Source organism: Notothenia rossii (genome assembly GCF_949606895.1).
Source record: "Notothenia rossii genome assembly, chromosome: 1".
NCBI lineage: Eukaryota > Metazoa > Chordata > Actinopteri > Perciformes > Nototheniidae > Notothenia > Notothenia rossii.
In genome coordinates this window covers 9,116,071-9,130,860 of record NC_136912.1, presented here as the reverse complement: position 1 = coordinate 9,130,860, position 14,790 = coordinate 9,116,071, and the positions used below count along the sequence as shown (strand labels likewise).

General features: G+C 40.9%; 1 protein-coding gene across 1 annotated transcript; it reads right to left on the bottom strand.

The window, feature by feature from the left end:
* Positions 1-1,774: 1,774 nt before the first annotated feature.
* gpr137bb (G protein-coupled receptor 137Bb) lies at positions 1,775-13,150 on the bottom strand. Its single transcript, XM_079663526.1, has 7 exons — positions 12,619-13,150; positions 7,914-7,963; positions 6,467-6,689; positions 4,606-4,755; positions 3,649-3,777; positions 2,523-2,644; positions 1,775-2,101 (listed from the first exon to the last, which is right to left on the bottom strand). The coding sequence occupies exons 1-7, from the start codon at positions 13,012-13,014 to the stop codon at positions 1,987-1,989; spliced, it is 1,185 nt and encodes a 394-aa protein (XP_079519652.1). The 5' UTR covers positions 13,015-13,150; the 3' UTR covers positions 1,775-1,986.
* Positions 13,151-14,790: the final 1,640 nt, after the last annotated feature.

Genomic DNA, 14,790 nt, shown 5'->3' with positions numbered 1-14,790 from the left:
AGTGTGTGTATGTTATAATATATATCGTTTTACTTTGATCTATCTTTTTACAGTCAAGAACTTAAAAAATGATCCGGGGAGTTTTCAGGGATTATTCAGATACGGAAATGTAATTATTTCTCTGTCAGCCTCCAGATACAAATTCAAACTTAAAGGAAGAGTTTAATATTAAAAACTAAACTGAATTAACTTGTATTACCCTGTCAGATTGTCTCAGATATTTGTGCAATTGCTAATTTTCAAAGTGCCTTGAGTACATGATCGAAAAACTGCAAGAAATTGAACATTTGGAAAATTGGTTTGAGTCAAAGGTAGGGTAGGTAATTCACTTCAGAAACACTTTTTGTTGTATTCCATGGAATGCTCTTAACATCCCAATAGCAATTAATACATGAAATGCTTTGACAATAAATACATACAAAAATGTTCATCTGTGGAAGCCGTGGCGCTGTAAAAAGCACGAACAGTCATCTGAGCCGGCCCGGCTAAAATAACTGGATGGCCTACCTGCCTGTCAGCCTTCCATCTGTGCACAAACTTACATCGTGCCCTCATTGGTCATGTGCGCGTTCATGTGTGTTGGAGGAGGGGCTCTGTAAAGAAGTCTGAAGGAAGAGGCAGATTTTTTTCGGCTTCGTACTTTCAAATTCTAGCGCACTCGAGCTGATTTCTCCATTCTTACCTACCGTACTTTTAAGTCAGGATAATTGTTAATTAAACAAAATAAAGGTAGATTTATTTGGCTTACTCGCTGAAAAACTCCCCAAAAGATCAAGATACATTCTCTCAAACATTCATCACGACACCGTCTACGAACTGAAGCGGGGCTCCTACACAGAGTTCAGGCTTTTACAAGCAACTCACTTTATAACTGTTTTATGTCTCATGTCTTACTTTTTTTAGATCAATACTTTCACAAAGAAAGCAAATATGTGGAAAAAATGCAGAGGCCATACAAGGTTCATTTAAAGGGGACCTATCATGTAAAATGCTCTCTTGTAGGCTCAGTCTTTTATACATTTGATACATTGCCTGTTCTGCAAAACCCTCCAAATACTGTTGGACATGTGTACAATACACAAGCTACCTCTCACCCTCTTCCATAACAATACTGAACATATTTGATGTATTTCATTATTCCAAGTACTTTGTATAATAGTATCAATTGTTTTTATTTAATTTGTTGGTTGGTTTTCTTACTTTTTATGAGGTATGAGGAATTCGTCTGTACACCAAGACGAATTCCTCATAAGAGTTAACTTACTTGGCAATAAACCTGTTTCTGATTCTGAATCCGATGTGAGGAAAAAAGGCATTTATTTTATGCATGATTGTGTAATGGCTGGTGTGTAAAGGCCTTCACTCACTCTCGATCATTTCTGATCAAACCTCATGAACCGATTTGAATTGTTAAAAACAATGTGAAGCTGCAGTACTGGATGAAATTCGACTTTTAGCACTAAACTACATATATCACTAGATACGGTCGACATTAAGGTGACATTTTGTACGATTTATCTTTCCCAAATTTGAAGCAGCAACATTTGGGTTTTCTTTAAACCACTAGGCCTCATTTTGTCACTTAAAATATCTAAACAACTTATCATAACTTGATCTATTAGTGTGTTTGATAGGAAAATCACGGTAGCATCAGAATTTCGACATACTGTAAATGTATACTGTAAAAATGTATAGGCTACTGTAAAAAATAGCCAGATGGATTGTGGCAAGTGTTAGCAGTGAAACACTAATGGTGTGTTATTGTGTATTTATTGTGTATTACTGTATTATGTGTAACTGTTATTGTGCTGCAGTATTAATATATTGTAATTAAAGCAGAAGCCCGATTTGTCTGTGTAGGAACCCTGCTGAACATTCAGGTATTTTCTCTAAATTCTCTACAAACTTTTACATCAGTTATGATAAGAAACACAATAACTGATCGGTGTGAAAGTGCAGAGTGGTGCTGTACATTGAAGAGGGGCATTATGGGTAAGGGTGCAGCTCCCCTCCCCCGGCAGTGAGGCGCTGCTCGTCTCCGTTGGTGTGAACCGTGAAGCTGCTGTGGCGACTGCCCCAGTCGTAGCAGTCGGAGGAAAGACTGTCGGAGAGAAGAGGACAGGTCAGAGGGTTCATTCCTTCATCTACTACTTGTTATTATTATTATTATTATTATTATTAATAATTGTTATCAAATGTTTTTATTATTCTATAAATTGTTCTGTTATTTTTTATATATTTGTAATACTTTTATTATTATTATTATTATTGTTATTTGTATATGTTATATATTATTATATATTTTAGTTTATATATTATTATTTATTTGATATATTATTATTATTATTATTATTATTATTATATTATTATCTTTTATTTTATGTGTATTCATATTTATTTTATATTATTTTACATATTATTATTAGTATTATTTATCCATGCATAATGGATAATGGACATCATTTAAATGGAGAAATATTATAACAGCATGGACATGGTGACGTCAGTGATGGTGCTCATACCTTGCTGATGCATTCTGGGGAGGGATGCTCCACGCTAGGTCATCGTCACTGTCGTACCGTCGAGGGTTGTCAAAGAAATATCCTCGAGAGGAGAGAACGTGGTTCGGTATCCCAGCTGTGCTCTGAAGGGAGAAAGATACTCATCGTGATGAAGAAATAAAAAAAGACAAAGGCTCTGCTGATATAACCCGTTATCTAACATCAGGTGATCCTCTCATCCTGCAGCCAGACAGGGCAAAGTACACACATCCTTTACTCAAGTAGAAGTACAGATACTCGTTTTAAAAAATACTCTGGTAAAAGTAGAAGTACTGACTAAACTTCTTTACTCAAGTAAAAGTAAAGAAGTATGGGCTTTGAAATGTACTTCAGTAAAAAGTACCCATAACTAGCAGCTGTTTTAAAGAGTACCTGACCTCCCTTTATATTAATAGAACAATAATGTCATTGTTAGCTAATGAATGTTTCCATGCTGACCAACGGCAACATGACAACGTTTTCATTGGTCCCTCTTCTTTAGAGAAGACCGGGAAATGATGGATACACGGATCGTGTTCAAATCAATAGGCACGCAATGACTCTAAATAATAATGATCACGCCACCAAACACACATTCAGACTAAAGGAACCAGCCTGTTTGGAAAATGAGAGAAGTAGAAAGTACAGGTATTTGGGTTCAACATGTAAGAAGTAGAAAGTGCAGGTATTTGTGTTCAAAATGTAAGAAGTAGAAAGTACAGGTATTTGGGTTCAACATGTAAGAAGTAGAAAGTTCAGGTATTTGTGTTCAAAATGTAAGAAGTAGAAAGTACAGGTATTTGTGTTCAACATGTAAGAAGTAGAAAGTACAGGTATTTGGGTTCAACATGTAAGAAGTAGAAAGTACAGGTATTTGTGTTCAAAATGTAAGAAGTAGAAAGTACAGGTATCTGTGTTCTAAATGTAAGAAGTCAAAGTAAAAAGTCGTAAGTAGTGGAGTAAAGTACTGATACCAGATAAATGTATTTAAGTACAGTAACAAAGTATTTATACTCCACTACTTCACACCTCTGCCGGCAGCCAAACAACAACCAGGTATAAGTGTTGCAGAGGTCAGAGGTCACATGACCCCGATAGGAAGACTGACCCGTTCCTGCGGCGGCCGTCGGACCCTGAAGAAGAAGACGACCAGCGAGGTGGGCAGCAGCTCCCAGACGAACAGGATCACCCCGAACACGATGTAGCCGGCGTCTCCCAGAGACGAGCGCAGGTCCGCCTGGAGACACACACAGGAAGGGTTGGTATTGTATTGTTGACATTTATGTTTAGTGTTTATTTTTATTTTTAGTTCTGTTATAACGCCTTGTGCGGAATTCTTTGGCAATACTATGTTTAAAATGTGGTCATGCCAATAAAGCCCCTTCGTATTGTATTGTATCGTATCGTATTGTATTGAGTTGATTAACCCACGTACAAACTTGAGGTACTTGTACCTTATTTACATAAATATTACGTTTATTTTTTCTACAAATGCCATTATAAGGTATTATTCAAATGAAACAGTGAACACAAAATTCCAGTGCAACTGATACATTTTTTATAATTAGTACCAGAACTACAATAAAAATTACTAATACTAAAAACACTGATATAATTGCTTAAATAGTTGGAATATAACTAAGTAAATAAAATAAAAAAAGTCAATATTAGTTTAAATTTAAATACAATGATCTAAATTCTAAACAATTGATTGAAAAACAGGTGGACTGGTAGGTGGAATTTTCTGATTGGCTAATTTCAGTCATGTGAGACCATGACAGTAAGGCTGCAGAGGAACAAACTATAAACTAGAGACATGCAGTACATTTAAACTAGAACAATACTGAAAATACATATGTTTGACAGCTTGTGTTGCTTTCCTGTTTTTCATCCCCTTCCAATATTCTCCTTGTTTTTTAACTCTTAATTTTTGTTTTATTTGTATGCACCACAACACCTAGTCAAATTCCTCGTATGTCAACCTACCTGCTCATAAACCTGTTTCTGATTCTGATTCATCAGCTAAAACATCAATCAATTGGAGAAAAAACCCAGAGAGCCTCACCTGGTCTGAGACGTTGTACCAGTCGTAGTCGAAGGAGTTGATGGTCTCGATGTTAGTGAGGGCGAGCACCACCAGGTTGTAGCAGGCGCGCGACGCGTACAGCAGAACCACCATGATGCCGATCAGAGTCACCTGACACACCGACGTCCCCTAAACACACACACATATATCACTCATTGTTATTCATTTGAATTAACATTTGACATGTCATGTTTGTTATGCGATTGTGATGTGCTATATGTGACATGTATGTAGTAATGTGTGTTGTTTGCATTTTATTGTTCTCTTTTATCCTTTCGCCTGTATCTACTTGTCTTTCATCCTTTCTTTATAACTAATGCTGTTGATGTATTGTGATTTAAAAAAGGTGTCCATTATCATCTGGCTGGGGACAACAGCTGGACATTAGCAATGTTGGCTAACTGTTTTTTGTGAGAGTTGATCAATGGGGACTGTCCACGACACTATAAACTAATAAACTAAACTAATGTATGTGATGCCGGATGGAATTAATGATTTTTTTCTTGCAGTCATGAAAACGTGGAATATTCAAGAAGTAAATATCAGGGTTAGTGACGCTGCACAAGATCATGACCTGAGGTTGAAGGCTAAGGGAAGTTATTTGGGATTATTACTTGCTTTAGTTGTTGTTATCTTTAAAGACTATACCTTAGACTTATTACATTTAAAAATGTCATGTATGTGATGCCTGATGGAATTAACTTCAGTCATGAAAACCTGGAATGTTATGGAAGGAAATATCAGGGTCAGTGACCTGAGGTTGAAAGCTACGGGAAGTTATTGAGTGAACATCTTTGGGATTATTACTTCCTTTTAATTGTTTGACTCGCTTTTAATTGTTTGAGTCTAGAGACTAAACCTTTACTGTAGTTGTTTTTATCTTTAAATCAAATCAAATCAAAGTTTATCTATAAAGCACATATAAAAGCGATTTTTGGTCGGGCCAAAGTGCTGTACATGTAATAAATACTACAATCACATAAAAACACATTACTAAAATCACAATAAAAGACAATAAATTACAACAGATATATAAAAATAACAAAAAACACAGGGAATAGTCAGGAGTCGTGCTCCGCTCTGACTAAAAGGCCAGGGAGAAGAAGTGTGTTTTAAGAGTAGATTTAAAAACCCCTAGGGTCTGGGCCGACCTCACATGGAGGGGCAGAGTGTTCCAGAGCCTAGGGCCAGCTGCTGCGAAGGCTCGGTGCCCTCGGGTTTTGAGCCTGGTCTTGGGCACTATCAGCAGCAGCTGATCAGCCGACCTTAAAGCTCTGGCTGGGGTGTAGCGCTGGAGGAGTTCAGCTATATAGGCCGGAGCCAGCCCATTTAGGGCTTTAAAAACAAATGAAAGGAGTTGGTCCATACCCACGTACAGAGCGTTGCAGTAGTCCAACCTCGAGGTAACAAAGGCGTTAATAACCCTTTCCAGGTCTTTAAAAGATAAAAACGACTTGGTCTTGGCCAATAGTCGTATTTTAAAAAAGCAGGTCTTGACTACGGTGCTGATCTGCTTATGGAATTTAAAAGCGCTATTGAAGGTCACTCCAAGGTTCGTGACAGAGGGGAGGATATCATTTTTGAGGGAGCCCAGAATATCAACCTGGGAGGCTGGAGGTTGGCGTCCAAAAAAGATAACCTCAGTCTTGCTCTCATTGAGGGTGAGGACATTTTGGCTCAGCCAGGATTTGATCTCTGTTAAGTAGTCCATCAACTGCTGTAGTGAGTTGACATTTGGATTGAGTGGCAGATAGATCCGTACATCGTCGGCGTAGCAATGGAAGGGGATGTTGTGTTTTGTGAGAATTGAACCTAGGGGCAGTATGTATAAAGACTTTACCTTAGACTCCAGGTAGATGTTGGCCAGCGACATCTTGGCGACCTTGTAAAGGCAGACAGACAGCGAGACGGCGCAGAGGACGAACAGGCTGTCGTTGATGGTGACCCTCACCAGGACGATGGTCTTCACGTCGGCCGCCGTCATTTTGACCAGCAGGGCACAGACCAGATTAACCACGAGGAAGAGGAGACTGACGCCGAAGAAGACGAGGTACAGAGGAAGTCTGCAGGAGAAACAAGAGATTAAAACCGTTAAAAAGGCCCTATTGTGCGCATATTCAGGTTCATATCAGTATGTAGTGTCTCTCCTTTAAAGAGTCCTCTCCTGCTGATGTTCAGGTGTATATCAGTATGTAGTGTCTCTACTTTAAAGAGTCCTCTCCTGCTGATGTTCAGGTGTATATCAGTATGTAGTGTCTCTACTTTAAAGAGTCCTCTCCTGCTGATGTTCAGGTGTATATCAGTATGTAGTGTCTCTACTTTAAAGAGTCCTCTCCTGCTGATGTTCAGGTGTATATCAGTATGTAGTGTCTCTACTTTAAAGAGTCCTCTCCTGCTGATGTTCAGGTGTATATCAGTATGTAGTGTCTACTTTAAAGAGTCCTCTCCTGCTGATGTTCAGGTGTATATCAGTATTTAGTGTCTCTACTTTAAAGAGTCCTCTCCTGCTCATGTTCAGGTGTATATCAGTATGTAGTGTCTCTACTTTAAAGAGTCCTTCTCTTGCTGATGTTCAGGTGTATATCAGTATGTAGTGTCTCTACTTTAAAGAGTCCTCTCCTGCTGATGTTCAGATGTATATCAGTATGTAGTGTCTTTACTTTAAAGAGTCCTCTCCTGCTGATGTTCAGGTGTATATCAGTATGTAGTGTCTACTTTAAAGAGTCCTCTCCTGCTGATGTTCAGGTGTATATCAGTATGTAGTGTCTCTACTGGGACATGTCTCCATGCTTTAATGTTCACAAAGCTCTTTATTTTTCTCATACTGCCTGTGCTGCAGCACCTCTTTTCACCCTCTGTCTGAAACCAGAGCCCAATCTGCTCTGATTGGTTAGCTGGCCGGCTCTGTTGTGATTGGTCAACAGCTTAGATATGTCCCGCCCCTTGGCCCATCACGTACAATGTGTTGGAGCGCTAGCCAATAGAAGCGTGAGTGTTACCAAGTGATGTCAAAATCTGCTGGACCTTTAGGGATTTTCGCCTTTGCACACCATTTACATGCACACAACCCTATATACTGTAACACACTATGGGAAAGGGAAAACCCAAAAAGCATAATAGGGGCTCTTTAAGTGCATTTTACAGATCTAAATCAGTCAATACTTTTAAAGAAAACACAGTTTGACAATCGGTGTGATTTGTTGGATACATGTTGGAAGTGTGGGAGTTTCATTGTGGAAACAGACTCCCTTAATTCAGTCAGGGTGAGTTGTTTGAAGAAAAGTTACCTGTACTTGAGCAGTGAAGGTGTGTACTTGGACTTTGCCTTGAAGTAAACCTGTAGATGGGAAAGAGAAAAAGATTGTTACGCACTTTGTTATGATCCTGGGTCATTATGTCACTGTTTTTTGTCAGATCTCTGTCTCCTCTTAGTGTGTGTGTGTGTGTGTGTGTGTGTGTGTGTGTGTGTGTGTGTGTGTGTGTGTGTGTGTGTGTGTGTGTGTGTGTGTGTGTGTGTGTGTGTTAGATCTGTGTTAGTAGTGTGGTACCATAGGCCAGTGGTTCTCAACTGGTCAGGCCTCGGGACCCACTTTTTCCTTAGTCAAAGGATCACGACCCGAAATTTTGAACCACTCAAATCTATTCAACAAAAAATTGTGCCGTAATATATATGCTTTTCAGCATACATTATTAAATAAAGTGAAGTACAGTGCATATATCTCTTCACAGAACAAAAGTATGCTTTTAAAAAAGGTTTCGTGAGATGATGGAATCAAAGCTGAACTCTATAACATAAAAAGGCACACACGCTGAAAACCTCCCCCAGGAGATTTTTAGAAATACTAACATATAAACTACGCATTCTGGTACACTCTGAGAAGAAAATAAATAAATCTATTACTACCCAACATTTTAATAATATTTTATGCCATTGTTTGTTTTTTACTTTGTTCTGACAGCTGAACTTGCTGCTCCTCACAGAGAGAAGAGTAAAGAGGAGAGAGTCTGTGTGAATTACTTTAAATTGTGGGTAAAGGGGGATAGCCCCCATTGTTCTGGGACCTGTCAATCATCAAACCGGGGGTCATATTTCATTATGTGTTCATTTTTATCTGATGTTATACCCATGGATGTATAAAGAATAGTTCTACCGCAAAGCTATTCTCCGTGGGGACTTCCGTTAACAATCTTGATTCTGATTGGCCAGAAGACTCGAAAAAACATCAGCAAAGACGTTTTATCGAGAAACCGTTTATGGTCTCCGGTACTTCCAGTCCAACGCCTACTGCTTGCAAAGCGTTAGAAAATCGAGCCTTCAAAATAAAAGTTTGACCTTTTTCCAAAACAAAAAAAAATTAAAAAAGATTTCTTCAATTTTTTTTTCTTCACTCACACATCTGCGACCCACTCGAAACGGGTCCGCGACCCACTTTTGGATCGCAACCCACCAGTTGAGAACCACTGCCGTAGGCCTTTTGGCAAGTTACTATATGGGCCTGTGTGGCAAATGTGTTTTTTGGGAATTATTTAAGAAAGGAACCTCTGTATTATTGTAATTATTTACTTTTTAAACTAGCAGTAGTAGAAGCGAGAAGCCATTTTTGTTTGATTACTCAATATTCCCGGTTTTCTCCTGTTTTGACAGGAGAAGGGTAAACAAAAGACAAGGGTGAAGGGTAAACAAGAGACAAGCTTCTTATCTTTTGTCTGGCTTTGCTTTTTTGGTTGGGTCAGTTTAGAGTATTTTGTGTTTACATTTTTTTTTTTTATGTTGGTTACGTCGGGAGAAAATGTTTAACTGCTAATTAGATTTTCTCTCTGACGCTTCTTGGGAGTGTGAGGAGTTCTTCAGCTTGGCTGCAGACCTCTGACTCTCACACTTGGTTTGTAATATGATTCAAAGTGATGTGCCACTCCTGATACTGTATGTTCCCTATGATGTCCTGATGGAAGCCAAAGAATGGAGATCCTTTACGAGTGTCACAGTTAGTGTGACTTATTATCTGATGTGCATGGACTAAGACTGATGCTGTTAAAATTTCAGATCCACTTATTTTACCTTAGTAAGTGATCTGAGTACTTCCTCCAGCACTTTGCTCAGAGCCAGTCTAGAAATCACTTCATCGATTACTGCCTCCTCTCTGACTGAAGGGCAACCTTGCTTCATTACAGAAATAAGACACCGTGGTGTTTGGTTGGAAAAATAACCTGCGTCATCTCAGCTCTCATTAACGAGTGCTGCTAAAGAGCTTCTATTATGTCTTTATCTTCTGGTCTATTTCTGAACCGCCAGCAGCTGGATGAATGGACGAAGAGGAGAGGCAGCTGCTGATCATCCTCAAAAAAACGTGTAATAGGATTCATCCAACCATGGGCTGGTTGACGAAGCAGTTTGTTTTCAGTGGTTGCCTGCAGGTATTCAGGTTGTAGAGTAAGTCTCCATTCTTTGTAGGGATGGTGTTTTATTCTCCTTCTGTCCACCAGTAGAAATGTGTTCAAGCAACACACTGATTTCCACGTCCATTTTAAATCTCTTTGTCTTAACAAACTTAAAGTGGGCCTCGAAGTTTTTTGCATATCAGTGGAGAGAAAAATCCCCTTTAGCCTCGAGTGTGTGTCTCAAAAAGCAAGCATTATATTGACGTGTTCAGTTCAAACAGAATTAGCAGTTGGTGCACACCAAAGAGAAGCTTGTCCAAGATCTTTTTTGTAATTTCCAAATGTGTCAATTACCTGAACATTGAATTTCACTTTGAAAAGAAGTAGCATTTAGGCTAGCAACAAACACGTTCTGTATCTGCAACTCAAACTTAAGACTGTCTCATGGAAGATAAAGAGTCATTTCTCTTCTCAGTCAACCTGTACAACTGTCTCCTCCAAGCATGCCAGACTTTTGTGGCCTTTTGTATGTTGTTTACTTTCATGGCCGTAGCTACATCGAAGTCGTCTCCATTCTATTTTTCACCTACCAAGCTCTGACTGGTTAATAGAAATAACACTTTTGAAGATTCAGTATCTCAATCCGTAGGTGCTTGGTTAGGTAAGTGTAGTAGGAAGTTTAGGAAGTGTAGACTGGAAGTAGTTGCTCCTACTACTAAATGCAGAGGATACATTTCACAGTGTGCAGCGTAGACGTTTGAGGTTTTAAAGGTCCCATGTCATGCTTTTCCGGTTATTACCCGTCCCCTTGTGTGTTATGTAGCTTCTTTTTTTTTTTTTCAACGCCTCGTTGGGGATTTTTCTTTTTCCATTGTTTTCTTCTTATAGTGTAAGTACAGTGACGTATTGGGATATAGTGACGTAACGTCTCCGCGGATTGGTCCATTTGCTCGGGCTGGGTTCAGGCTGGGCTTCGCTGTGTCGCATAAATGTACCCGCAACAAGCCAGCTCACACTGTCCGCTCCAGCAGCGAGCCCCGCAACGTCCCGCCCACACGGCACCAAGACCCGACGCAGCATTCTCATCTGTTTGTCATTACTGGTGTCATTTTCTGGTTGCTAACAAACGCCATTGTAACACATAATTACTGATGTTCAGCTGTAACGGTGGTGGATTCATCAGAACAGAGTGGGCGAGCTGACCAATCAGAGCACAGTGGGCTCATAGGGAGGGGGAGGGGGGAGGAGCTCCAACAAGCCGTTTAGGACAGAGAGTGAATACACATACTATACAGAGATGCTGTATGAGAAACCAATGTGAGTTTGGAAAATTTAACAATATAAATCAATTTTAGTAGACCTCAACAATGGAATTATGATCAGTAGAAATGCCCATGACATGGGACCTTTAAAGATGATTCCATTGGAGATCCTCCATTTCCTTTAGGTTCTTGGTTTGTCTGTCAAAGTAACGGTGAGGGCTCTGAGACGTGAGAGACTGACCCAGTAACATGCAGCCTGTCTGAGCGAGGATTCATTAAAACTCAGACGTTTGACAGATTAGTTGGAGTAACCAGCACTGGTTTTGTCCATAGTACCATTTACTGAAGTGTCAGCCTGACACATTAATTGGAGACTTTAAGATCTCAACTAGAAACAATACTCAGTTTCAGCTGCAGAACTTGAGTTCATTATTCTGGACACAATGGTGGACCCTGTAGGTTTAAGCATCTTACACACCAAACTGACACCAAAGAACACGTCCCGACGGAACGTCGCCTCACGTCTCTGCGTCTTGGCCAACAGTCGCACTGGAACACACCGCAAAGACTTCAGCCGACGGCCAAGAAGCACGTAGGAACTGCGCATGAGTGAGTGGCAATAACTCTCCTTACCAGCAGGCGGCGGTAGTGTGTATTCACATTAAAAGAGGCAACAACCGGAAGACAGACTGCGTGATAACCGAGAGAAGAATAACAAACTGCGTGATATAAACAAACAACAAATAGCGTGTGCGTTCCATTTTCACTCTACAGCCAGAAGCTCATGGGGCTTTCCGGAACCTGTGTCGAGAGCTGGAGTTAAATGAAATCTCAGATTTGCCTTTGTTTGGGTCCCTCACTTCCGTTTCGCTTCTCATGCACTGATTCGCTAAGCTGAACAGCCAATCAGAGTGATTTATTTTGACTTTGGCCTCCCGATTCAACATGTCGAATCGGCGGCGGAAGGTGTCGGCACAGCCAAAAAGACACGAAGGTGCAGTACACACCAATCTGAGTAGGGCGACACAACGCTCATCGACGGCCCGACATCTATAGACGCCGAAAATCGGCTCGGTGTGTAAGGAGCTTTAAAGAGGTTAAAGAGAAACTTAGCACCAGTCTGAAAAACCGAGTTTTGCTGCCCTCTCTGGTTGGAGGTTTAAAGTCTGCTGCAGTCTGATGGGTGTGGTCAGAGGAATACCTGTAACCACACCCAGCTGTGATGTAATGATGTCACAATGTACCAACACACCCTGAAGTACACCTCTACATCAGCAGGAGACAAGTTAAAGCCCCAGGAGACAAGTTAAAGCCCCAGGAGACAAGTTAAAGCACATTGGTTTCCCCTCACCTGAGCGCAGTAGAGGTTCATGAGGCTGAGCGTGAAGAACTGCAGGCAGACGGGGAAGCAGTAGAGCAGCCAGAAGGCGAAGGGTCCGAGAGCGTTGGCGGTCACACAGTCTCTGAAGTAGAAGGAGAAGAGGAGGGCTCTCAGGGCGGCCCACAGCAGACACAGGAACAGGAAGGCCGTCTGGTAACTGAAGCGCTTGTGTCGGTATCTCAGAACCAACCACAGCTGGGCGTAGACGAAGGCGAAGAGCAGCGAGTAGAAGATTGTGTAGGCGATGGTGAGACCCAGCTTCACGTAGGGGGGGATCGCCGGCGTGATGGTGGGAGGGGGAGGGAGGTGGGAGTCGTTACCGGCATGCTGCTGCTCCAGGATCCCCTCCATCGCCTCCCCGTTCATCCCTCCTGTTCCCCACAGAGGAGGGAGGGAAGACAGCGCTGATCTCTGGGTGGAGCAGAAGAAGAAGAAGAAACGTGTCTCAGAGCGTTAGACGGATCCTCCACATCCATCCACTCTCCTCCAGACACACAATCTGACTCACAGAGAGCAGCAGGAGGAGGAGAGACACCACCCCTCTTTTTGCCGGTGCCTGGTGCAGAGCGATTGGTGGCTGGGGGTCATGTGATCACAGTCCCCAGCAGGCGATTGGCTGAGCAGGAGGAGGATGCTGCAGAGAGGAGAGGAAGGTGGAGAGATGGAAGGAGAGAGAGGTGGGAGCTGTGGTACCACACACACACACACACACGCACGCACGCACGCACGCACGCACGCACGCACGCACGCACGCACGCACGCACGCACGCACGCACGCACGCACACACACACACACACACACACACACACACACACACACACACACACACACACACACACACACACACACTAACTGCGTCACAGCAGCGTCATACAGGCAGCTTTGACTGATACCGCTTTTTTCAGACAGATACGGATGGATATAGAAAAACGTGGTTTGTGGCAGCAGTTAAACATGTGGGGGTTTATTTAATTATAATTTTGTGAATAATTATTGACTCATAATAAATTGATGAATAGATTTAATAAACACCTATAAGGGGTTAAAAGGTACAATGCCACAACAATTCAAACTACTCCTTTCAAACATGCAAAATGCCCATATCAAAATTGTTAAAATATTCCTAAAAAAAATCACAAAATAATATAAAAAACACTTTCATTTTTGGTTTTATTTAGATACAGTTTATTCATTAAAGATCATGAGTAATTCAATAATTGACCCCAATTTCTTTTAAATTGACAAAATAAGAAGTGTTTTTTGTTTTTAAAGATTGGCGCCTCGACATTTAGATTTCTAGATAATTTATTTCAAGCAGAGAATCAGTGCAGTGTTGATTGGTTTGATAGAAATATGTGTAGCATCACATTCATCCGGTTACACTGCAGGATAAGTGACTGGCCAATACTGAAGTTACTATCAGTACAACACTCATTTAAACCTCCTCCTCCTCCTCCTCCTCCTCCTCCTCCTCCTCCTCTTTGTCCTCTTCCTCCTCCTCCTCCTCCTCTTCGTCCTCCTCCTCCTCCTCCTCCTCCTCCTCCTCCTCCTCCTCCTCCTCCTCCCTCCGCACTTCTTCTTCTCTGCTTTTACATATCAGGCGGTTGTTAGATAATACAGGAAGCAGCTTGTCTCCTCACGCTTACGACAGAGACACACACTCCATTTTTTATCCAACTCATTTGATTGAGTTTACTTTCACGCTAAAAGATGACGTGGATTTGAAGGAAATATTAAATACTTGAGATATTTGGACGAGGTTATCAAAAAAGATCGTAATTTGAAAATCATTGTACTTCATGTTTAAAGTTGTATTATGCACAGTAGTTATGCTTTATAAACCATTATTAACACCTGTGTGTGTGTGTGTGTGTGTGTGTGTGTGTGTGTGTGTGTGTGTATACCTTAATCTCATTTATTTTAACGTGACTTTATGTTTCCATCAGAGGGAAATATTGTACCTTTTTCCACACTTAATTTGCTTAACTTACATGTTGTGTTAAGATCATATTAGCCTATAAAATACAACATATTGAGAGTGGCTGATTCTAACATGTCATACATTAAGAGACATTTCATGCAGTGATGCTAGTAAGTAGTAATGATGAGAAGTATTTGTACCTCAGTATTAAAATGAAATG

Bases quoted from the DNA above. Each gene is read 5' to 3' on its own strand.
- gpr137bb (XM_079663526.1), bottom strand. From the start codon at position 13,014: ATGAACGGGGAGGCGATGGAGGGGATCCTGGAGCAGCAGCATGCCGGT. The intron at 6,690-7,913 runs GTAACTTTTCTT...TTTCTCCTGCAG, and splicing joins CCTTCACTGCTCAAGTACAG to ACTTCCTCTGTACCTCGTCT. The intron at 3,778-4,605 runs GTGAGGCTCTCT...GTGTGTCTCCAG, and splicing joins GGTACAACGTCTCAGACCAG to GCGGACCTGCGCTCGTCTCT.